Here is a 23,227-nt window from a genome sequence, read left to right on the forward strand (position 1 = left end):
AGTGGTTAAGGAGCTGGGTTAGCATGTAGTAGCCTGAAAAGTTGTGGGTTTAATTTCCAGATTCTACCGTTGTGCCCTTGAGCAAGGCCCTTAACCCCAAGTTGCTCCAGAGACTATGGCTCTTGTAACATAATTGTCATATGTAAGTCGCTTTGGATAGAGGCGTCTGCTAAATTAATGTAGCATGAGTGTGTGTGTGTGTGTACAATGTGATGGGTACCGGCGAAGAGTACGGCATCTTGGGAAGGTTGTATGAATACCACTTGTCTCTCATACTCGCTTGAACTTATTTGAACCCTGAGTGCTCTGAGTTTGACATTTCAAGATGGCTGCACCCATCAACAGTAAATTAAATCCCTAGACAATAAACATTCACTGTTTATTAGCAGTTCTGTTCTGATTGTATATCTCATGAAATCAGTCGTAGACACAATATGGTCCAACTACCATCTCTCACTATGTTGCTACAATGTTTGTATAGGTAAAATACAGTGTAATGCATTGTTATAAACAGGCATTGCTCTATCTGTCAAAAACTGGCACCAGCAAACAAATGTTTGTATTTGCTACATCTGGACTGCAGTCAACTGGGATGTGACACAATCCCCAGTTCCGACTTACAAAGCAAATGGAACCTGGCACACAAGTAGGGCGCCATAGGAAGGCTGCCTCAGACTCTTGCTGTGTGTGTGCGTAATGGGTACCTGGTAAGAGAACGGCATCTTGGGAAGGCTGTCGGGGTACCACTTGTCTCTTAGACTCTTGCTGTGGCTCTTGGGTTCCCTCCTGCTCCTGTGTCCTCCATCACCGTCTCCATGACTACGGGTCGTCCCTGATGACGACCTCCCCGTTTTGGATGCTGTGGAGGAAGAAGGTCCGCCGCTGGGTGTGTGGCTGTTATCATGGCGAGAAGAGGAGGTGGAGTTGTTACTGTCGTCAGCACGTCGAGCATCAGTATCAGACTTAGTTGCTGTGGGTGTTGGGATGCCAGCCTGTGTAGAGAGAAGAGACAAACCACCACCTTAGTGATCTCAGCAACATCTCAACACACACACAAACTACTATGTGTGTGTGTGTGTGTGTGTGTGTGTGTGTGTGTGATGCGGGCCATATTGCTCTGCTCTTTGTCCACAGTAACTCCACTGGATCCTTGGCCTAGTGTCATTATATTACTCTAATAATAATCTGGCTAAATGAGTGCAGTTACTTCATATTCGCTGATAACACTTGTGTGCATTGCTCATTATTTATCTTCCGCATTCAATTGTGTCACACTACTAGGCTACTGCTATCTATCTAGCTGTCCATCTTTAAGCCTCATGGACAACAGCGAGTGATACCTTCTTAGCCTTGAGCTGCATGATGAGGTAGGGGAGGGTCTCAATGCTGATCTCATTCTCGGGGATTTGGGCAAGAGCGTCTACGTCCTCCGGGGCCAATCCCAGCTCCGCAAACAGGCTGGAGGTGGGCACAGGCGGCTGGGCGTCAGCAGCAGCAGGGTCCTGCGCCCTGTCCATCACGTCACTGCTGGGGTCACTGAGATATTGTGTGGGAAAGATCAAAGATCAAATGAGACAGTCAAATAGCACAATCTGATTCTCAAGAAAAGCTCAGTTAGTCAATGAAGTGTTTACAGCCACAGGGTTCCGTTTCCCAGGCAACTCTGTGTGTTCCAGGCAAAGATTCTAGAGCAGAGTTCTGTTCTAGAATCTTTGGTTCCGAGTAATAGGGCTCTAAATCATTCCTCAAGCTCATACAGCATGATCATCCTCAAGTTTCCAATTGCACCATAATCATTCTTAAGTTTCCAACTGCCTACTCTGTAGCCCAAAAGCTGTGCTTAAACCTCAAGACCAACACTTATTATGCACCAATTATGTTACCACAGGTCAGATGACATAGCCAGAATTTGAATCAGTAATGAGGACGTGAAAACTATTTCAGATGATCTGTGCTCATCTCCTAAACTGATGCAAAAATCCCCACTATGTCTTAAGAAACTACCTAGTTGTTGTACCAAATTGTTTCAGAACACGTAGCAACGAATCGGGGGACAGGGGACGCTCCACCACTGTTGACCAAAAACAAGACGCGCCACTTCTCAATCAACTCAGATTTAGTTAACCGTGCAACTCGAACAACTTTTTTGAAAGTCAGCCCGTGCAGTAACTTAGACACGTAGCTGGAAAAGCCACACTCGACGAGGGGCTCTACATTCTCACAATATTGCTAGTGTTACATACAATAAGGCCACCTTCGTTGGCTAGGGCGTTTCATAGCTATAGAGCATACGTGCAGAGTAGTTTGGCATAGTATCCATTGGAACTAACTAACGTTATAATAGCGAACCTATCTACAGTTTACTCCTTCAGTCCAAAATGGCGATGTTAACTGTTTTAGGTGCTAGCTTAGATGCTAAGATAGCACCTAAAACAGTCACAGTCAAAGTTGATAGTTTGCGCTGCTCAATCCAAAGATAGACCCAATGCATGCAGTAGTTATGATCGTCATTAAGAGGAGCATAACGCACAATGATTATTTTGACGTTAGCATTCCTAATAACTTACAGGACTAATGTTAACAATACAGGGTCCCACACGGCAAGCTGGCTAGCAATTCAGCCAATGTATTGACGTTAATTTACGTAGCTGTTAACGTAGATGGAAAATCTGGGGAGCACTTCCTGGCGTGTTCTGGTATATCACACATTTCATTCAGGGTAATAATTCAATAACCTGAATTTACCTCGGACACAGAATTACATTAACAAACTCTCAAGCAGTCCGTTCAGGTCGACGCCATTTTGTCAACAGTGGGCGTGGTGGGTCCGTAGGCCCTATATTTTGGTTCCTTAGTGTTTCGCCTGTGCGAAATTCTTTAAAGGTAGCCTATGATGGATTTCCTAAACTGTTTTGGAGATAATCAAACGTTGACACACTGTCACTATATTTCTGATGCCGAAGAAAAACAGACATAGGGGAGACCGGGGCTGGTTGGAACACTTTTCACTCGGTTATATTTCTTCGTCTTACAATGCGTTGAAATGGTCAAATTGTGATTAACTGAAAGCTTGGGATCTCAGCTACAAAATGTATACATTCAATGTCAACAAACGATCTGTTGTTTTGAGTTATATATGATTAAAGTGGTGTTGTGCACGTGTGCCAATCTGCCCCATGCACGGGGTTGGTTGGAACACCTATGTTATAGTCCTTTGCAGTACTCCTTTTGCTTTTGTTTGAAGTGCTCATCTATATCACTGCTTGTAAGGCTTTCCTGTGTGTTTTTCTTCAGTAGGGCCCACCGTCAAGACCAATTTGGTCATACCGATTTTTTTTACTTCAAATGTTTAAAATGGTCTGAAATGCTTCCAAATGTAAAACTATGTTCAGTAATTAGGCTACAATAACAATGTTAAAATAAAACTGATGATGTTTTTATGTGTAAAATACAAAGTTTATAGATTTGTCACAAAATAGCCATAGGGAATGTATGTGCCAACCAACCCCAAAATCAGTGTGCCAACATGCCCCGCCCACATTAGGTCAAACTTTTTTGCACAAATGCTGTTAGCCTGCTAATATCAGTCACCTCTGATTTTCAAACTTCATTTTAAATTATAGATGAGTCCCCTAGCAATCAATTATAATGAATATTTTTTTTTATATCCCTAACTATTACCCTTCTAGGATGTATTTAGTGGGAGGTGCATATTCTAAGTTTTGACACTACAAAATTAAAAAGTTGTTCTCCCCTAAAGGGTTAATGACCTGGAGACCAGTTACATACGTGAGTTTACTCTACTCAATAAGGCCGTCAGTTTAGTGCTGGAATTTTGTTGCAGCTCCCTTTAGTAGCCTGAATATTAACAGTGTTTCAACCTGCCCCTGTTCCAACCAGCCCCGGTCTCCCCTACACATAATCAACTAGCTTAAAGGTCCCATATTATACTCTTTTTCAACAAGGCAAATTAGACCTATGGGTTGCACAAAACATGTCCCTGAAGCTGTTTGCAAAACATCCCCTCAGATTACACATTATCAGCAGCTCCATTCTTGTCAATTTCCGTCCCTTTCAGAATAGACTGTTTCTGGGGCCTGTTGCCTTAAATGCAAACAAGCTGTTGTTGGCCACGCCCCACGCCTGATTCCATGTTTATGTCATGGCGTCAACGGGCAGCTTAGATACAGTCGAAAGCCAGGGAAAACGAGTCGGTGACCAGTGTTGGGAATGTTACTTTAAAAAAGTAATTAGTTATAGTTACTCACTACTTGTTCCAAAAAGTAACTGAGTTAGTAACTGAATTACTCTATGATAAGAGTAACTCATTACCAGGGAAAGTAACTATTTGCATTAGGCTACTGTTAAAAAAAAGTTGCTATATGTCAAAGAATTTGGATTTTTTGAGCAGTTTTGAGCAGCCAGTTAAAATGAGTAGAACAGACAGGTGTTTGTAGGCTACATAACTTTCGATATTTATTAGATAGATAGATACTTTATTGATCCCCAAGGGGAAATTCAAGATATTGCACATCGACAGACCTACGGTTGACTTCAGCCTGTGTCATAGGTTTTTGTTGTGAGGCAGAAAGATGCTGATTGGAGGACTTTGCTCCGAGTCCTTCTTTGCTAGTGGATGGCGAGCTATCATCTGTGGTGGAGGTATCAGTGTTTTTGGCCACTAGCTTTAGATGCGTGTGTGAGATGCTTCATTAAATTAGAGTTGCTTACAACGGGTGTCGACAAAGTATTCGCTCCTGGACATAATGTACACATTACATGCACGTTCTTGCCTTTGACCACAATGAATTTGAAGTAGTGCTTATATCTTATATATCACCTTGAAAATGTCAACTTTTCATCGGATTGTTGCTCCTGTTGCGTGTGTGTGGCGCGTGTGCTGGCAAGTGTGTAAAAACACTGGCTCTGATTGGCTATCATGAAACATGACTCTGCCTTAGCCAATCATAATCGCTTACGTCGTTATTAACCCACCTCCTCACTAGCTGTGCGCCAGGGGTGCGTTCGGATTACACAGTTTATTCAATCAATGCATAGTAACGCACCGCATTTAACGTCCAGTAACGTTAACGGCGTTGTAACAACTGGAAAAGTAATTAGTTAGATTACCCTGTTACTGAAAAAATAACGTTGTTACCTAACGCCGTTTAAAAGAACTTTTCAATTCCACTGTTATTAACACTGTCGGTGACACAGCGATAGAGGCTTCTCCACTAGAAAGTCTCCGACTGCCAGTGATAAAATGCAATTTGTTATGCAGGCATAATAAAGAGTGTGACAAACGTCATTGACGGTTCTGTTTGAATTTCCGTAGTAAAGTAACCTAATAGTCAAGTTATTGGAGTATAGCAGAAACGTCTGCTAAATACATAACCACCATAGCAGAGTCAATTCAGACACCTGCATATGATCCCAGTCTCCAAGACACCTGGAAAAGTCCTGCCCCCTTAGTTACTGTTGCCAGAGCCCATTTACGGAGAGCCGGTTCACTCCCTATTAACTCCATTGTACCTGCTATCTGTTGCAGTTCCGCTAGGGGCGATCGTGAACAAGTGCAAAAACAATGGGGGTCTATGGAGCTAGACGGCTAATTTTGTCTCTTTCACCTGATTGTCGTTGAGAAATCTCAGATTTGATTGTAGTTTTTGCAAGTTCAATATGGATTATAGGTCGAAAGTTGAATGAAGTACTTATGTCCTTTCGATTTCTTACAGGTTGGGTCGTTGTTGCCCATAACACACTAGCATTCTGCTAATGAATGATGTCATTGGCACGTTTGAAAGGCTTTTTAGAACAAATAAGTGACTCAAAAAATATAATACTTAGCAATGTATTTTCTTTGCCCCCCCTTTCGAATTAAACATTCAAATTTCTAGACAAAAATTTATATCGCGAGAAAAGTGGATTTTGAGGGGTACAGCTTAGACCTCCATTCATTCTGCACTTGTTCGTGAGCGCCCCCACGTGGAACCATAATAGGAACTGCAACCAGTTCAGAAACCAAAAGTTTCCCGGGAGTGAACGTTCTCCTTAGATGTTAGATGTTGCCATGCTGTTGCTAAGGTTGCCACATGCACTGGATTTCCCGGGATTGTTCTCTTTTTTGAGTGACTGTCCCGGATAATTAATAATATTTTTTGGGACACGAATTGTCCCGGTTTTTGGTGAAAATGAACTTCTTATTATAAGTTCTGCTAGTTTCGCAACGGTTTTGTTCTTGGTTGTGTTTATCGAACATCGAATCCCGTGTAGCCTACGTACACAGACATAAAAGTCATGCTTTTTGTTGATTGGCAGCAAAAATAGAGTTCACATTATTATCGTAAATGTGCTAATTACCAACCATTTCGTTTGAAAATTCTAAAACGATGTTTTTTAATACTTCAAAATAACATTTGCTACATGAACCTTACATTTTTCAGTAGCCATAGGTGTGTAGATTTGAATAAAATCTAGTTTGGTTCTTACCAGAGCTTTTACTGCCTGAAATATCCGATTTTGTGTACCAGGCTCGGAGTTTAGTGCTGGGCTGGTGGATGCCTGAGCAAAGCGCAGCGCAAGCGGCATTTTGGCGCTTTGCCGCTCTTGCGCGTGCCGTGGTCAAAGTTCAATCAGGTTGAACTTTGACTGCGGCGCGCTGTAAGTCGTTGGTATTTTGCGCTGAGCCCAGCGGCAAGCACAACAAAAATCTTTGGGACGTTACCTCAACCATGAGCAACCTAGCGGCGAGTGCAGCGCATACCATGTACAATGTAATAGCCCCTTTACACCCTTAACCTTAAGAACGCTTCTAACCGCTGAGTTGGAAGCCTGGGCTTTTAGCTCAGTGGTTAGAGCGTTCGACTCCCATGCCGGTGTGTGTTGAGGTGTGCGGGTTCGAGGGCCGTGAGCGGTGGACGAATTACGACCTCTGTTACAGTGTATAAGTTAGGGTGTTGTTGGTGATTGCTATTGAAATGTTAAAACTGAATTGTCCACTGAAAGCAGAACTTAAACAGCCTCTGAATTCTTGCACAAAAAGATTGTTTTTTTTGTTTAAAAAAAATTGGATTAGATTCCCTATGCAAACTTTGAAATGAACAAACTGAACAAAAATGTTGGTAGTGTTGCATATTGATATTGAAGTATTGAGGAATCAGATTAAAATACAGTTGCTTCATATATAAAGGCTTATAGGCCTACATAATATTGATAATTTAGATGTAAAAATCACATAGGTCTATTATTTAGGAGGATTAACCTCCTGGGGTTCTTTATTCCAAATGAGTAGCCCTCCATATGATTTTGGGTCCTTAGCCCTCATTCCCAAAAAGGTTGGAGACCTCTCATCGAGGGTCTGTGACCATTTTCTCGCATGCACACAAGTCAATAACTGCTTGAATCTGCTGCTAGGAGTCTCCAATGCTGTTTTCCGTAGCTCTCACTTTTGCACCACACGTGACTATTTGGTATTTGGTGCTAAACTGATTCTTACCCGAATCTGTATCTGTAGAGCTAAGGGGCGGGCACTCGACAGACAACCCTTTGGGCAAATCAACAATGCTGATTTCATTTGGACACCTATCCACAAGTTTGGCTACAAGTAAAATCTATTGCCAAGTGCTCAGGAATTTTGCACCAAATATACCTTCATATTTTTATCCAACCTTTATCTTTATCTAGCCTTTGATTAATAATAGTCTGCAATATGTATTCCATGTCTAATGTCTAATTATCTTATGTTTTGCATGTCTAATATTCTGCAAAACACTGACCTCTTGTGTAGAACATTTTATTGGAAATCACTGCACAACTGGATCTTAAACTATAATCAGTCAACCTTTGACTGAATATAGAGCCAAATGCCAAACAAAACAAGATGTGATTTATGGAGTTATTGTGGTCAATAAAATGCTGGCACTGATGTTTTTCTAAACCCTGTATTTTGAAAACTCATGAAAACAATGTGATATGTGATGATTTTCAGATGTTGGTCTAGAGTCTGTACATTTCTACAAAACTGTGCATCAACATTTTCAGATCTCTTGGGAGATCCTCTATTTTTCATATTATCATAAACATGTTTGTCTGTATAAAGGTAGTGCAATTGTTAGGATTAGATTATTACTGTCAATTATAGTTACTTTGCAATTATTTTGTCTTTTACAAGTCTTTTGTCAAAGACTTTGTCTTTTTTTTATATCACAAGAAATAAATCAGCTCTCGAGTTTTCTCCTGTTTTTCCTAACCCCTTATGAGAAATAAGGAGCAATAAAAAAACAAATTGTGATTTCTGAAGTTGAGCTTGGGCTGAGACAAGAGAAGGGCCATTTCTCAGTAGTTCAATTGAAGAAATACAAGAAAAAAACATGGCCATGAGTCTCATTACATTGGGTTCATTTATGTCTAGGACAGTGTTTCTCAAGGTGTGGTCCGGGGACCACTGGTGGTCCGCAAGCTATCCCAAGTGGTCCACGAGCAGACGTGGTAAAATATAATAGATGAGTTGTTTGCAATATTGAACCAACTTGTATGTAAATCCAAACAGGTCTTCAACATTGCCTATGTAAGCTATGGCAGTTTAAATCATATGACACAATAAGCAAAGTGCAAAGACAGTTAGCAAAGAGGTTCATTGAGTAGGCCTATTGTGTAATATACTGTTGAATTAGGCCTACTTTTTTTTTTAGCTAGGTGGTCTGTGGTTTTTTTTTTATTGGTTAAGTGGTCCTTGGTCTGAAAAAGTTTGAGAAACACTGGTCTAGGAGAAATAGAATAGATTATAGAGAGATCTTTTGGTATGGTTATTCTTAACAACAACAATAAAAAAGGTAATGTCTAAAAGTTACAGATACTCAACCTGGGGAACATATTTGGTTATGGTTATGGGATTTGGCAGATGCTTTTGTCTAAAGCGACTTACGTCCACCTCTGAAGAACCTGTCCTTATCCCTTATCTTGGAGCTCCAAAGTCCTAAATCAGATCACTTACACTGGAAAGTGCTATTGTTCTGAATCAGAGATCAATGGAGTGACCGAGCATAGATTCACAACCACGTGGTTAATTACTGATAAGATCTGGGAAAGGAGTATTTTCCTGTTCGTTGCAAACACATGCATTTATCTCTCAGTCAAAAGGACACAATGAGTAAGCCATTATCCAGCTCTTTCCAAGTAAAGCTTGGGAAGGTGTTTTTTTTGCACCTGTTCTTCCTCTTGCTCCCTCTTACATTTGCTGTCTACCCCTTACCTGTCTATCATTCTTACCTGTCTATTATTCTTTGTGCATTCTTTGTGCACTTATTCTTACTACTTTTATAATGTTTTTTATATTTCTATTACAGTATTTTTATATTGCTTACTGAGCTTTAAGGTTTTTTTCTTTATATGTTAAGTGAGTAGGCCTACTTTTGAGAGCAAAGATTAACCGCAGTCAAATTCTTTGTTTGTTTATGCAAACTTGGCCAATAAAGCTAATTCTGATTCTGTGGAATTATTTTCACCCGTAGGTGCTTTGAAAACGTATCCATGTATGTCATTTTCTTTGTTTTTCCCCAGCGGAGACAAGTGATATCCAGCTGAACTGTGTTTACTCTAATGGACAGGGGGTGGACAAGAAATCATTTGAATCAGAGGTCAGTTTCAGCGCTGGGTATCAGATTTTCGATAGCTGAATCTGGAGTGAAACCGTGGGAATCGGTGCGAGAGAAGGCATAGGGCTCCGCTCTAGATTCAGTTGAAAAAGTGATTTGCTTTTCTTGTCACTGGTTTTTTTAACCTCAATTTGACAAGTGAATAATTCAATGGTTTAGGAAGAGAGCAGTGATGGTCACAGCAAGGCTTCGACGGATGAAAATGATGATAAGGGATCGACCACGAAATCAAAGTCATTCTGCAGGTACTGTCCTCCAATGATGCAATATTTTACAGCTAACAGCACAGAATTCCAATTTGAGGAATAATTGACTGTGGTCCCATATTTATTTCTCTGAATGCATGCACATAAGATTATGAATGCATACCCATTAACCCCCTGTTGTTGCCTGCATCATAGGCTCTGTATTGTGTCTTTGGCCTTCGCATTCCTTCGTGAGGGTCATGGTCCTGACCCTGTGTTATCTAGATGTGTAATCTGTAAAAGGCCACTCCACTGCAAGAATCCTCACTTCTGACGTATCTGAAACTCACCGATTTTCTCTGGGTGAAATGGTATCCCTGTAATTGGTGTGAGCATGACTCTCTGACCATGATGAATTTGTTATTGTAATATCCTGAGAGTACGTCATATTTGTAATTAGTCATTAGTTTGTCAACTCAACTTTGTGTGAGTGTGAGGTTTAAGGGGTACAGTGCTGGTGCTAACATTACTGCTAGCTGTTGGCAGTGGATCTGTTGTTATTGTACTTTAGTGCAGTTGTATAGCCTACAACTTACATGAAACTGTGGAACAGGTCTCATTTTCGGGAAGTACTTGTGGAATGTTTAGCCTTTAGTCATTTTGTCCACTACTGGTTGACTGCAGCTGCCTGCACCAACTTTAATAGTCGATTAGTTGATGAAACCCCTTGTGAGGATTGATCAACTGAGTCCTGCTGCTGATACCTCACACTTATTTTTGTATTTTTCAGTAAGGTGTTTGAACCTATTAATGCAGTTGAAAGATACTGCAAGGATCATTCCAGAATCATCAAATACATTGTGTTGGCCTTACTTGGAGCAGGTAGCATATCTTTTACATTCTAAATGGAGGAACCCCCATGTTCAATCCAAATCTCCACTTGTCTAAACAAGTAATGACCATGAAATAACACACCTGACCCAAAAGCATTGTGTGAACCTGATAGATGAGATTCACTGGCCACTTTTTGCATATCTTGAAATCTCTTGACAATTACTGTAAGTTGGTTACACTGTGACCCTTTCACCTGGTACAAACCAAAACCTACTGAAAACTTAACTCGAAACTTGAAAACGCAAAATTTGTTTGAAAATTAAAAGCAGTTAACTGGTTGATGGACAACCATGTATCACTCAACCAACTTTATAGTCTAACAGAGAATTAAGAACTTGCAAAGACAAAGAACAACAATGTAAGAATTTTTAAAGAACCAAACTTACAGAGTATGATGTAGAAATACTGTATTACATAGATTCCTAAATAATTGTTTTTCTCTGAATTTCCTGCAGGTTATGTTTCATATTTCATCACAGCATGTGTGATGAACATTAATTGGGCAATTGCCCTTGTAGTTCTCACCAGTTTGGCAGTAGTCTCTAAAGTGTATGACCTTGTAAAAAAGTACAAGGGAGAGGACATTAAGCGATGCTTCAAGCCTGCACACAGGTGTTTCAAGAGAAACCTGAGGTGGATCAAATGGTCAGTGAAATATGTTTAGGATCTTTTTAGTATTCTCTTTGTTATTCACATTCACATCAGAAACAATAATAATAAAAACTTCTTAGGCACTTGTAATATAGGCTATTATTGTGTGCCATATATGTTTTCTTTCTTACAGGAGGTAGTGTTTTATCTTAAACTTTTTTTTTTTTAAGTATATTTTGTGGGCTTTTTTGCCTTTATTTGGACAGGACAGTGAAGAGTGACAGGAAGTAAGTGGGAGAGAGAGATAGGATAGGGTGGGAATCGGGAAATGACCGCAGGTCGGATTCGAACCTGGGTCCCCGTGGGCACTCGGACCCGTACATGGTACGGCCACTGTAGCCTGCTGCACCACAACGCCCCCGTTTTATCTTAAACTTGCTTGAATTTCAAATGAAATGTTCTTCTCATGCTTCAGTTGAAGTAAGGAGATTTTCACTCTGGATTCTGCAGGGTATTCATACTGGTTGTGCTTGGCCTGATCATGACTTGGCTAGCAGTGGACACCAGCAAGCGACCAGAACAGCTCATGTCATTAGGGGGCATCTGTATGTTCGTCCCGGTCTTGTTCCTCACCTCAGCCCACCGAACGGCGGTAAGGGTGGTGTTGTTTACTGTCAGAAGGGTGCTGGTCTATAAAGGAAAGGAACACACCCCGTTTCTGCAGTTTACCACATGTTCTTATCTATTAACACATTGTGTAGACTTTGGATTTCTTGTGGACTTCACAAACCTTCATAATGTGTTCACATGTTATTATAAGCTTCTCACACACATACATATTAAAACCAGATTTATATGTTTATTCTGCAAAATTAGGTGTCATGGCGACCTGTCTTTTGGGGCCTTGGTTTGCAGTTTGCAATTGGCGTGTTTGTGATAAGGACAGAACCAGGTCTCATTGCATTCAAATGGCTTGGAGATCAAGTCCAGGTAATGTTAACCAATGTGAAAAACTAAGCATCTTCTAATATTCTGTTGATGTTTTCACTGCTGAACACTGAACTAAATAAAACACAGAGTAGTTTTTAAGTTTAATCTTGCTATGGTGAAAGTTTGCATAAATGTGCAATCCAAAAATTGCAATGACATTTTCAATCACAGCGAGACCAACAATGATCATTGTGACAGTAGTGGTTGTCAGTGAAATAACATTGTACATTACAATGAATTAAATTCTGACTCATCTGTCTCATTTCAGATTTTTTTGAACTACACCAAAGCTGGGTCTGAATTTGTGTTTGGAACAGAGCTCACTCAAGTCTTTGCCTTTCAGGTGAGTCAACACTAATCATTGTCTGGCTGTGTCATAGTATTTTTACAGCTGTCTGCTCCGGGTTTGCTATGTCCTCATGTGTGACTCTGCAGACATTGCCCATTGTGATATTCTTCAGCAGTGTCATGTCTGTTCTCTACTACCTTGGACTAATGCAGTGGCTAATTATGAAGGTAAAAGCCCCTGCCTGTTCACAGACTGGTTTAGAGCATAAGTGACGATTGAATGGAATGTGTAATGGCTAGGAGCTGCAACCGCTCTCTCTCTCTCAGATTTCCTCAGTCATGCAAGTTACAATGGGCACGACAGCAACAGAATCGTTGAGTGTTGCAGGTAACATCTTTATCGGCCAGGTGAGGTGAAAGCACATGTACTAAAAAAATCAAAATAAAATATATTTTGGTACACATTTGACAAAACATTCTCTAGATTTGATAAATTCCTGCCCTAAAACACTGGCCAACCTCTGACAGCTGATACAACATCTAGTATCTTAGCTTTGGCAGCCTATCTATTATAATTTTAATGAGTTATCTAAAGACTTCTAAAATGTCCCTCGGGATGAATAAAGTATCTATCTATCTATCTATCTATCTATCTATTTAAGACTTAAAACAGGATGGATGGTGTGTTGCTGTTTCGGGAAAAGGCAATCTCCATGAAACAATAACATGCTTGTAAAGAACACCCACATGAGCTGATTCTGGCAGCGATCTGGAGTTGTTGTGGTGCAGATCTGTTGCATGCATGCTCCATCAGAACCAAATATGTTATTGTGTTACTTAAAACCTATAGAGGAATCAATATTAAAGTCATTGAATAAACTCGAGGGCACATACATAAGCACTGATGTAAGCCACTGTACATACTGGTGAAACTGAAGATACTCTGTGGCAGGTGGAAGCTCCCCTGCTAATCCGTCCATACATAAAGGACATGACCCAATCAGAGATCCACGCAGTCTTGACAGGAGGCTTTGCCACCATTGCTGGAGGTGTCATGGGAGCATACATCAGTTTTGGGGTGAGGCTTAGTGTTAGAAAGGTTAAGTCATTGTTTTCGAACTTCTTCCTCTACCAGCCCTTTGTTTGTTGGCCAGAGTGGCCACATGAGTAATAATAATACAAATAAAAATCTCTTTTGATCTGCCAGGTTAGCCTCTATTATCAAATTAGATATGGCTAATAAATAAGATCAAATTTAAATATTAAATATGGCTCATCTTCTCAGTGTTTATCATTGACTGGTACGCTGCAAGTCAGGCTTGTGATATCTCATCTATGGTCTCTCCATCCAACAGATCGATGCTGCCCACCTGATATCAGCTTCTGTTATGGCTGCTCCCTGTGCCCTAGCCACTTCCAAGCTTTCCTACCCTGAGACTGAAGAGAGCAAATTTAAGAACGGTAAAAATGTGAAAGTGGATGGAGGGTGAGTGAACAGTTCCCTTCCAGTAAATAGTTGAGGCAAGAAATGTCTTCTGAGTTCTTGTAAGGTCCTTGAAGCTGATATATGATGTTGGGTATATAGCCCACTGTATATTTCTCCTGCCATGCTGGTCAGGTTGGTTATCTTCATTTTCCCTGTGTTGTTATGCCAATCCTCATGGTTATTCTGAACTTCACTTTTTTTGAAAGGGGGCAGAAAAATATTTTGGAGGCCGCTAGTGGAGGAGCCTCAGCTTCCATTGGACTTGTGGCTAACATAGTCGCTAACCTGATAGCATTCCTTGCAATCCTCGCATTTGTAAATGCTGCTTTGGATTGGTTTGGGGTCTTGGTGGATTATCCAGGACTCACATTTCAGGTTTGTCACGCCTCCATTTCCCATTAACCAGATAACTTAGTCAAGGCTCACCTGCCGGCCCTGCTGCAGCAGTCGTTCTTGATCGCAACCCACCACCTCCCCATTCTCCTATTTCACAACTACTCATGTGCAACATGCCTTTTGCTGACTGAGATAATGGACTGTCAGGTTGAACAATTCTGTGGCCTTTAAGTTCTTGGTTGACATCTGTGATTGTGCTCTTTCATGCTTCAGTCCTCCTGTCCTACGTCAGATGTAATAAATGTAAATGTAAGATCAGGGTTCCTACACATTTTCCATTTCAAAATTCCATCCTTTTTCCATACTCAAATTTCCAAACTTCACGGTAGATTTTTCTGACCTATATTCTTGACATTGCAGCCACTTCTGGTTTGGGATAACTCGGTAAAAACAAAGGTATGGACAACTGAAGTGAATTAAAAAATGACACTTAATATTCGTCCATTTAGCTGGGTCATTTTTAGGTGTATCTTAGTTGTATCTTATAGTATCTTGACGATGGGGACTGACAGTACACAACAGTAGGAATGGTTCATTATGACCCGAGTGAAGTGATTAGTACTGCAAATGCACTAGTCTGGAAAAACAAATATTTCTCCATACCTTTGTTTCTTTTTACCATACTTATCCAGACCTGGAAATTACTAAAATCAAATTCCATACTTTTCCAGGTTTTCCATACTGCGTAGGAACCCTGTAAGATTCTGTGGCTGTATGCTCTCTTCCTTGCAATTTCATTTGGACTTACCAGCTATGGTAGCAAACTAGCTAGAACTAGCTAGAATGCGGGCCAGTGTCTGACCCACATTCAGCACCCCTTTCATGCTCTCCACAGTTAATCTGTTCCTACGTCTTCATGCCTGTGGCCTTCATGATGGGTATACCTATAGAAGATGCCTACGTGGTGGCCGAGCTCCTTGGTACCAAGCTCTTCCTCAACGAATTCATTGCTTATGAGAAACTCTCTGTGTTGAAAAACAACAGGCTCAATGGCTTGACTGCTGAAACCATCTCTGTGAGTAACCACCATTTTTCCCTACGCTTTGGAACTGGTCTCATGTTTAAAAGATCTCCCTGAACCCGTCAGTTTCTGTAAGGACAGATGTTATGGGTTTATTGAAGAGCTGTGCCATCAGCTCTCTGAAATGATTGATAGCTTCTGGCAGTACTTCATAGATTGTTTTAACTAGCATTTACACTACTTCATTTGGGGGGCAGTCATGGCCTACTGGTTAGGGCTTCGGGCTTGTGACAGGAGGATTGCCGTTTCGATCCCCGACCAGTAGGAACGGCTGAAGTGCCCTTGAGCAAGCAGAGGTGGAAAAAGTACGAAAATATTGTAGGCTACTCAAGTAAAAGTACCAATACCTTGATGAAATATTACTCAAGTACAAGTTAAAATACCGATCTGAAAATGTACTTAAGTAAAAGTAAAAAGTAGTTCATTTAAAATGTACTTTAAGTAAAAGTTACTTAGTTACTTTTTTTTGGGGGGGGGGGGGGGGGGGTACCAGAACAACCAGTTTTACCAGAGACTTTCTAATGAGGAGAGACAGCACTCAAAAAATCCTCCATAGATAGATAGATAGATAGATAGATAGATAGATAGATACTTTATTGATCCCCAGGGGAAATTCAAGAGGGGCAATGCATGGGGTTAGTCAGTTGTATACAAAACATCACAACCCTTCCGCAGCAAAACGTTGACATGTGAATACATTGAGCCAATCATGTGGTGTGTTGTAAAATACATTGAGCCAATCATGTGGTGTGCTGTGAAGACATCGTGCCAATCATCTGTTGTGATCTCGCTGCTGCAGCAAGATTGGTGTCGTGAAGCCTTACGCACACGCATTTCTGCCGAAATAGATGCACGATAAGTGCCCAAAAAGTTTTGCAATATGGCCGCCGAGTGGAGTGGAGGTACTTGCCTGAAAAGGACTTTGGTCCTAGCTCGAGTTGCTGCAGCCAGCAGCTAAGGCAGCCATGTTCATGCTCCTAGTGTGTAGCGCTGTATCTGCAGCAACTCGAGCTAGGTAAAACCGATTGTTTCAGTTTTGTTCATACCGACAGTACTCGGTGACGTTGAGAAATGGAGATCTATGTGAAAAATCACCAGAGTTCTCCTTTAAGTTTGAGCAGTAGTTGATTTTCAAAGTTAGTTGCACTCATCCTTGCGTCGCTTTGCAATGAACAGTAATCCAGCACAACTGAAAAGCCCCTCACAGGCAGAACTGGGGGGGAGAGTGGGAAGTATAGGGCCCCAATGGAGGAGAGGGCCCTTGAAAAGTGAAATACGGGGGGTACAACATTTTCACCAGGCATTAGTAATAACTCAGGTAATCCACACATAAAAAATCCAAACAACTCCATAAGTAGAGTCATGTGTAATGAAGTGGAATAACACAGGGAAAAAGTATTGAACAAGCTAAGAAAAAGCACTAAGGCAAGGAAAGGGAAGGAACGAGCTGGAATCTGTAAGTAGAGTAGTTATCCTTTCTATCTGTGCAAATTAATATAAACTTGGTTAGTAGCCTACAAATTGATGGGCTATAAAAAGGTTTTTCATTACCAAGGTGTCACACAAGAAACATTTCATGATGGATAAAAGCAAAAAGCTCTCCCAAGACCTTTGCAACCTTATTGTTGCAAAACATATCAATGAAACTGGTTACAGATGCATTTCAAAACTTCAGAATCTTCAGTAAGCAGCATGGGAGCCATTATCTGTAAGTGGAAGAAACATCACTGCATCATCAACCGGCCACGCAATATTTCTGACCAGGGAGTCAGAAGGATAGTCAATTCCAAGAGCCAAGGACCACTCGGAGAAAGCTCCAGAAAGACTTGAAGGCAGCCAATTCAATTAGATAGATAGATAGATAGATAGATAGATAGATACTTTATTGATCCCCAGGGGAAATTCAAGGTCTCAGCAGCATACATACAAGACAAACACATTCTTTAACAGCAGAAGAGTAATTAAAGTATATAATATAAAAACACAACTAAGCAGTAAGGACAGTAGAAGATAAAGAATATGCTAAATATACTAAAATACAAATTATACTAACACTTAATACAATATATAAAAATATACTAAAATACAAATAACAAAATTACAAATTATACTAACACTTAATCTAAATCAATTCTAAAAACAGTATCCACATAGTGGTGATTAATAAATCAGAGGCGCTTGCAATGACTGAGGCAGGGACTGAGCCTGTGATTCTCTGTGCATAGTAAGGTATGGTAGGGTGCTCTAAGGTGCTCTGTGTGAATGAGTGTCATGGTGGTAGTGCAATGGTGATAGTGGTCATGGTGATAGTGCAAATGAGTAAGTCAACAGTGCAACAATGCAGAAATAAAGTAAAGTAAAGTCTATATATCTATATATTTAACTATTTAAGAAAATGTATAAGTGTGGCCACAGTTCGGCTGTGGCATGGAGGGGGGGGGTTATGCATATGTGCTAATATAGCACGCAAACAGTGAGGCATAAAGACAGTGGTACAAGTGGCTAGTGGACAGACAGTACCAAACATGGAGGGGATGAAGAGGCAGACAGACTATGCAGAGAAGTCTATCTCTCCTCTTCCCTTAAGTGAGGCATTGAACAGTTCAATGGCCCTGGGGACAAATGACTTTCTCAGTCTGTCAGTTGTGCAAGGCAGTGAGCGAAGTCTCCAGCTGATCAGGCTCTTCTGTTTAACAATAGTGCTGTGGAGTGGGTGACACTCATTGTCCAAGATGTTGATCAGTTTGTTCAGGGTCCTTTTGTCAGATAGTGAAGTGATACACTCCAGTTCAGCTCCCACTACAGAGCCAGCTTTCCTTACCAGCCTGTCAATTCGCCCCACATCCTTCTTCCTTGTGCTTCCACCCCAGCATACTACTGTATAGAAGAGGACGCTGGCAACAACAGACTGGTAGAACATCCTGAGGAGCTTACTGCACACATTGAAGGACCGCAGCCTCCTCAGGAAGTACAGCCTGCTCTGCCCTTTCTTGTAGAGTGCATCAGTGTTGGCTGACCAGTCCAGTTTATTGTCCAGGTGGAGACCCAGATACTTGTAGGTGCTAACCACCTCCACATTGACCCCATCAATGTGAACTGGTAGCAGAGTGGGCTTAGACCTGCGGAAATCCACCACCATCTCCTTGGTCTTTGAAGTGTTAAGTTGAAGATGATTGAGTTTGCACCATTGCACAAAGTCCTCCACCAGGCTCCTGTACTCCTCCTCCTGCCTGTTCCTGATACACCCCACAATTGCAGTATCATCAGAAAACTTCTGCATGTGGCATGACTCGGTGTTGTAGCAGAAGTCAGATGTGTACAGGGTGAACAGGACTGGAGAGAGCACAGTTAAACAGTTCTGGAAGTAACTAAAGATCAGGATTCACAAGAGGGACCCCTGGAATCTGTTTAGAACAATGGACCAAAATCACACCTGATACTGTGACTAATACCTTTTGTCATACAGGAAATGTCTTGAAGCTGTCTAAAGGCTTTTCCACAAAGCATTGAAGAAATTTCAGTAGGCACGTTCAATACTTTTTTCCTGTGTCATACAATTTAATACACATAACTCTTATGTTTTGGATTTTTTATATGTGTGTTAATATAATGTGTGGTGAAAATTTCGAATAGACTCACTGGAAGTTTAAGCTAATTACTGAAAATATATATGACTATATGTCCACCGTATATTTATTTTACCTGAATATTTTAACTTCCAAATTAAATGTCAAAATGAATGTCAGACGAAATTTAAAGTTTGACTGATTGGATTTTGTATACAAAACAGTGAAAACTGTCTAAGGTCACTCTCACTCTCCCTTGCTAAAGAGCTAAATGGTTTAGTCCGCCTGCACGATTCATAAGGTAGTCTATCTTTTGTTTATTTAGTTGAGCATCGCTAGTAGTGGACCGCTAATTGTTGTGCTGCTGGTGCAATGTCTTTCTCCAAGAAAGCCAAGTCAGGTTATTAAAAAGAGATACATCAAAATGAGGGGAAACAACTGCTAATAAACTTCTTTCCAAAGAAAGGTGAGCACAAACGTCAAAACACGAAATCCCATGGTGTTTGCTTGAATATCTCCGCTATCATTAGTGCTAAAACGAACTGAGACAACCCATTGAAATAGCGGAAAATACACTTTCATAGGTTAGGCTACACATGTAATCTGATGCATTTCGTGATCCAGCTCCATCTCCCATCACTTTCAGAAAGACTGCATGGCGCCAGCTTGATTCATGTCCTGTTGTAGGCTACATGCTGATCATTATCACTAGGCTAGTGGTTTAGGGTGTGATTTCTTTTCTCTCCCTTTCTGTTTTCGTTAGTCTTAACTTTTTTTTTTTACTCAAGTAACGGATGGGATTTTTGATGTAGCGAAGTACAATACTTCGCTCAAAATGTAATCAAGTAAAATTTAAAATACCGATTTTATAAACTACTTAAAAAATACAAAATACACAGAAAAACTACTCAATACAGTAACGTGAGTAAATGTATTTCGTTACTTTCCACCTCTGTGAGCAAGGCACCTAATCCCTCACTGCTCCGGGTTAGTGTGTGCTTCACCTCACTGTGTGTGTTTCACTAATTCACGGATTGGGTTAAATGCAGAGACCAAATTATAGTATTATACTATACTATACTATATTTTCAGATATAACATCCGGAGTACAGTATATGCGGAGCTTTGTCAAATGGAGGTCCGACCCTTCGGATGATTCAGATATGATGCTGACATTATATGTCGTATGTGGCCATTTCATACTCTATGGAAGCTGCACTATTGGCAGCAATGTCACTCGCGCTTGTTTCGCTATGAAACAGCCATTTCCCTCTTTGCGCACCCTTCTCACCACTGACCAGTTTGCATGCCTGCACCTTGTATCCAAAGCTATGATGTTTAGCAAATGAATAGATATGATTTGCCACAGAAAGATTCTCTTGTCGAGATGCAGGAAGAGTGCTGGACATTGAAAGAGTGGGTCTTCAGTTATTTGTGTAACTAATCATTATTCTGCCCAACAGTCTATGTTGGCCATAATGTGCAATCTTTCTATGTCGTTACAGGTCAGGTCAGAAATTATTTGCACCTATGTATTGTGTGGCTTTGCCAACTTCAGTTCAGTTGGGATGATCATCGGGGCCTTGTGTGAGTATCACTGTAGAAGCCATTTTGGCTCCCACACTTCAGTGTCTATATATGAATTCTGATTCTGATGTAATGATAAAGGATTTACGGAGTTTACGTGTTTCACTGCAGCATCCATCTGTCCTTCAAGAAAGAATGACATTTCCAGGCTTGTGATGAGAGCTCTCCTAACTGGTACCTGTGTGTCTCTCATCAATGCATGTATTGCAGGTAAGAATTGCTCCATGTACGTGTATGTAACTGTCATAAGACCAAAACTTGTTTGTGACTCAGTTTGACTCACAACGCATGGCTCTGATAAAACCAAAAGTTCATACTGTGTTCACTAAGATAAGATGGCTATACTCACCTGCACCATAAGTTACTTTAGGCTAGAAGGTTCATCTTAAAGAATCTTGAAAATGTACAAGATTTGTAGCCTACAAATCTAGACGCACCCTAGCGGCAGCGAATGTAATTTGCAGCCAGGGTAGTCAAGCAACTCTCCGTTGGCTTGCAAGCTGGAAAAATGAAACTTCTATCAGGCCAATCACATCGTGTATAGAGTCGCCTACGGTTCCGCGTGAATTTCTTGCTACTTGAAAACAAAGAAGATGGATGCTGCTGCTGGCGAACAGCAGTCTTGGAATCGCGACTCGAGTTAAGCTTTTTTTAAATTGGCAAAATTTTGATCAACTAGCTCCGCTGGTGAGAAAATGCATGGGACTCATGAGTTGTAGCGCTATCCTATTGCGTGCAGAGGAAATTTGAAAGACAACCGTTTAACCCGGCCCTCGGACTGAGCAGTGCTTATGGTAAGTTCCCAGACCCTACATCTTGATGTGGGTCTGGCTCGTCAGGCTACAAGATTTGAGTGCTCAGCCCTTAACTCTTATATATGGGTGGCTGTAAAAATACACTTACTTTGTGCCAGACAAATGATTTTGCAGCATTATCTTATCCAGGAATCCTCTTTGTACCTCCTCTGGACTGTGTGGAGTATTTCAAGACCTCTGTTTTTGAGAGCACTGACCCCAACATCGAACACTGCTGTTCTGACCTTTTAAATAGGTGAGTTTACTTCTTTATCCACCTTTGATTGAGAACATGGTAGGGGGGCCTTGACCTAGATACAAGGTCTGGCAATGTCTACCCTTTAACCTGTAAGGTCACTTACCCCTCATCTCTTAACAACCATAATTGCAGTGCGGTGATCAACGGGACTGTGACATTTGAGGGTATCTGGAGTCAGGTGACAAACGCCACCATCTACTTTAAAAAATGCTGTAGTCTCTACAATGGGACCATATGCTAGTAAACTATTTAAAGGTGTTTTTCACTGGCACTGAATTCACTTTCACTGAATTCACACACACACACATATGAATATATACACATATGAATATATACTGGTGAACAGAATTGCACAATCTAAGCTGAGAAACTATTAGGCAAGATCTTTTTTTTAAAACATATGCCTTTGTATATATTACTTTTTAAGAATTGGTAAAAAAGTATTTTTTTTATTATTTTATTAAAATGATTTACCTTTATATCAATAAAAATGTACATGCCATTATCTAAATGGACTCTCTCTTTATTTGTACTGTACATTTTTATTTTATAAAAACAATTGACACAACAGCACCACACACACTTACCCACAGGATCACAAAGAATCCTTACTTTTATTCTTTCTATCTTCCTTTCTCTCTCTCACACACACACACACACACACGTACAGATAAGACACAACACAGACACACTCACAAACGCTCAAATTCATGCATGCTCTCTCTCTCTCTCTCTCACACACACACAACACACACACACACTCACAAACGCTCAAATTCATGCATGCTCTCTCTCTCTCACACACACAAACACACATGCGTACAGATAAGGCACAACACACACACACTCACATACGCTCAAATTCATGCATGCTCTCTCTCTCTCTCTCTCACACACACTCACAAACATGTACACACACAGATAGACTGAGACATACAGATTCTGTATTATTAAATGATCACTGCGGAACAGTTATGTGACACACCAGGCAATGCATCATCTCTTTTGAATCAATCTTCTACAGGAACCCATAGTTTTAAGCTGTGTCATTAATGATATAATTCACAATGGCTCATCGGAAACAAACATATGGATAATTGTGATGTCTCAGCAGACAAAAGTTTTTCTGGGATGGGATTTCACGAAGAATTTGAATGTTTCAACACTTGACACCTGTTTTGAATATACTACATGTGCAGTATATTCACAAGTGAAAAAGTACCAAATTAATTTAGTAATTTTGTGTATAAAGTGCCAATGATGGACTCAATTTATTTATCTATGTTAGCCTACAACACTGGCACTTTGTACACTCATTGCCCATAGACTGAGCTACTTTCACATAGATTTTCAAGTGCCTAGCTACCCCATATACCATTTCAATCCTATGAAAATGACTATGTGAAAAAATATATACATTTTCACAAGTGACCTATGAAAAACACAACCTCCTCTTGTTTAAGCTTTACAAATCAAGCCCATCATATGTGGAGAGCTCAAATATTTGGTAGAACATT

At 40.6% G+C, this 23,227-nt stretch overlaps 2 protein-coding genes across 7 annotated transcripts in view; one reads left to right on the forward strand and one right to left on the reverse strand.

Moving 5' to 3' along the window:
• zgc:152816 (uncharacterized protein LOC777712 homolog) overlaps nt 1–2,830 on the reverse strand; it is a 40,644-nt gene extending 37,814 nt beyond the window's left edge. For 3 of the 4 annotated variants that reach the window (XR_006032015.1, XM_042093301.1, XM_042093299.1), the window contains exons 1-3: nt 2,746–2,830; nt 1,341–1,536; nt 705–992 (exon numbers count right to left, since the gene is read on the reverse strand). Coding sequence is in view for 3 of the 4 variants with exons in the window: in XM_042093301.1 (XP_041949235.1) it covers nt 705–992; nt 1,341–1,517 (465 nt within the window). In the remaining variant the exon portion in view is untranslated. Of the gene's footprint in view, nt 1–704; nt 993–1,340; nt 1,537–2,567 lie in introns of all 4 variants that reach the window. The other variant, XM_042093300.1, reaches the window with a different exon arrangement.
• Nucleotides 2,831–9,231: 6,401 nt separating this feature from the next.
• LOC121709444 (sodium/nucleoside cotransporter 2-like) lies at nt 9,232–22,048 on the forward strand. Of its 3 annotated transcripts, XM_042092849.1 has the most exons (18): nt 9,232–9,394; nt 9,559–9,635; nt 9,813–9,898; nt 10,629–10,720; nt 11,188–11,377; nt 11,834–11,975; nt 12,200–12,313; nt 12,582–12,656; nt 12,749–12,829; nt 12,929–13,009; nt 13,554–13,679; nt 13,957–14,087; nt 14,294–14,462; nt 15,319–15,498; nt 20,576–20,657; nt 20,769–20,867; nt 21,602–21,707; nt 21,843–22,048. In XM_042092849.1, the coding sequence occupies exons 1-18, from the start codon at nt 9,388–9,390 to the stop codon at nt 21,949–21,951; spliced, it is 1,947 nt and encodes a 648-aa protein (XP_041948783.1). In that variant the 5' UTR covers nt 9,232–9,387; the 3' UTR covers nt 21,952–22,048. The 3 variants fall into 3 exon arrangements, with proteins under 3 accessions (XP_041948783.1, XP_041948784.1, XP_041948785.1); XM_042092850.1 differs by lacking the exons at nt 10,629–10,720; nt 11,188–11,377 and having other exon boundaries at nt 21,843–22,047; XM_042092851.1 differs by lacking the exons at nt 9,232–9,394; nt 9,559–9,635 and having other exon boundaries at nt 9,849–9,898; nt 10,055–10,720; nt 21,843–22,047.
• The last annotated feature ends 1,179 nt before the right edge of the window (nt 22,049–23,227 follow it).

The sequence above is a fragment of the Alosa sapidissima genome, chromosome 5 (genome assembly GCF_018492685.1).
Source record: "Alosa sapidissima isolate fAloSap1 chromosome 5, fAloSap1.pri, whole genome shotgun sequence".
Taxonomy (NCBI): Eukaryota; Metazoa; Chordata; class Actinopteri; order Clupeiformes; family Clupeidae; genus Alosa; species Alosa sapidissima.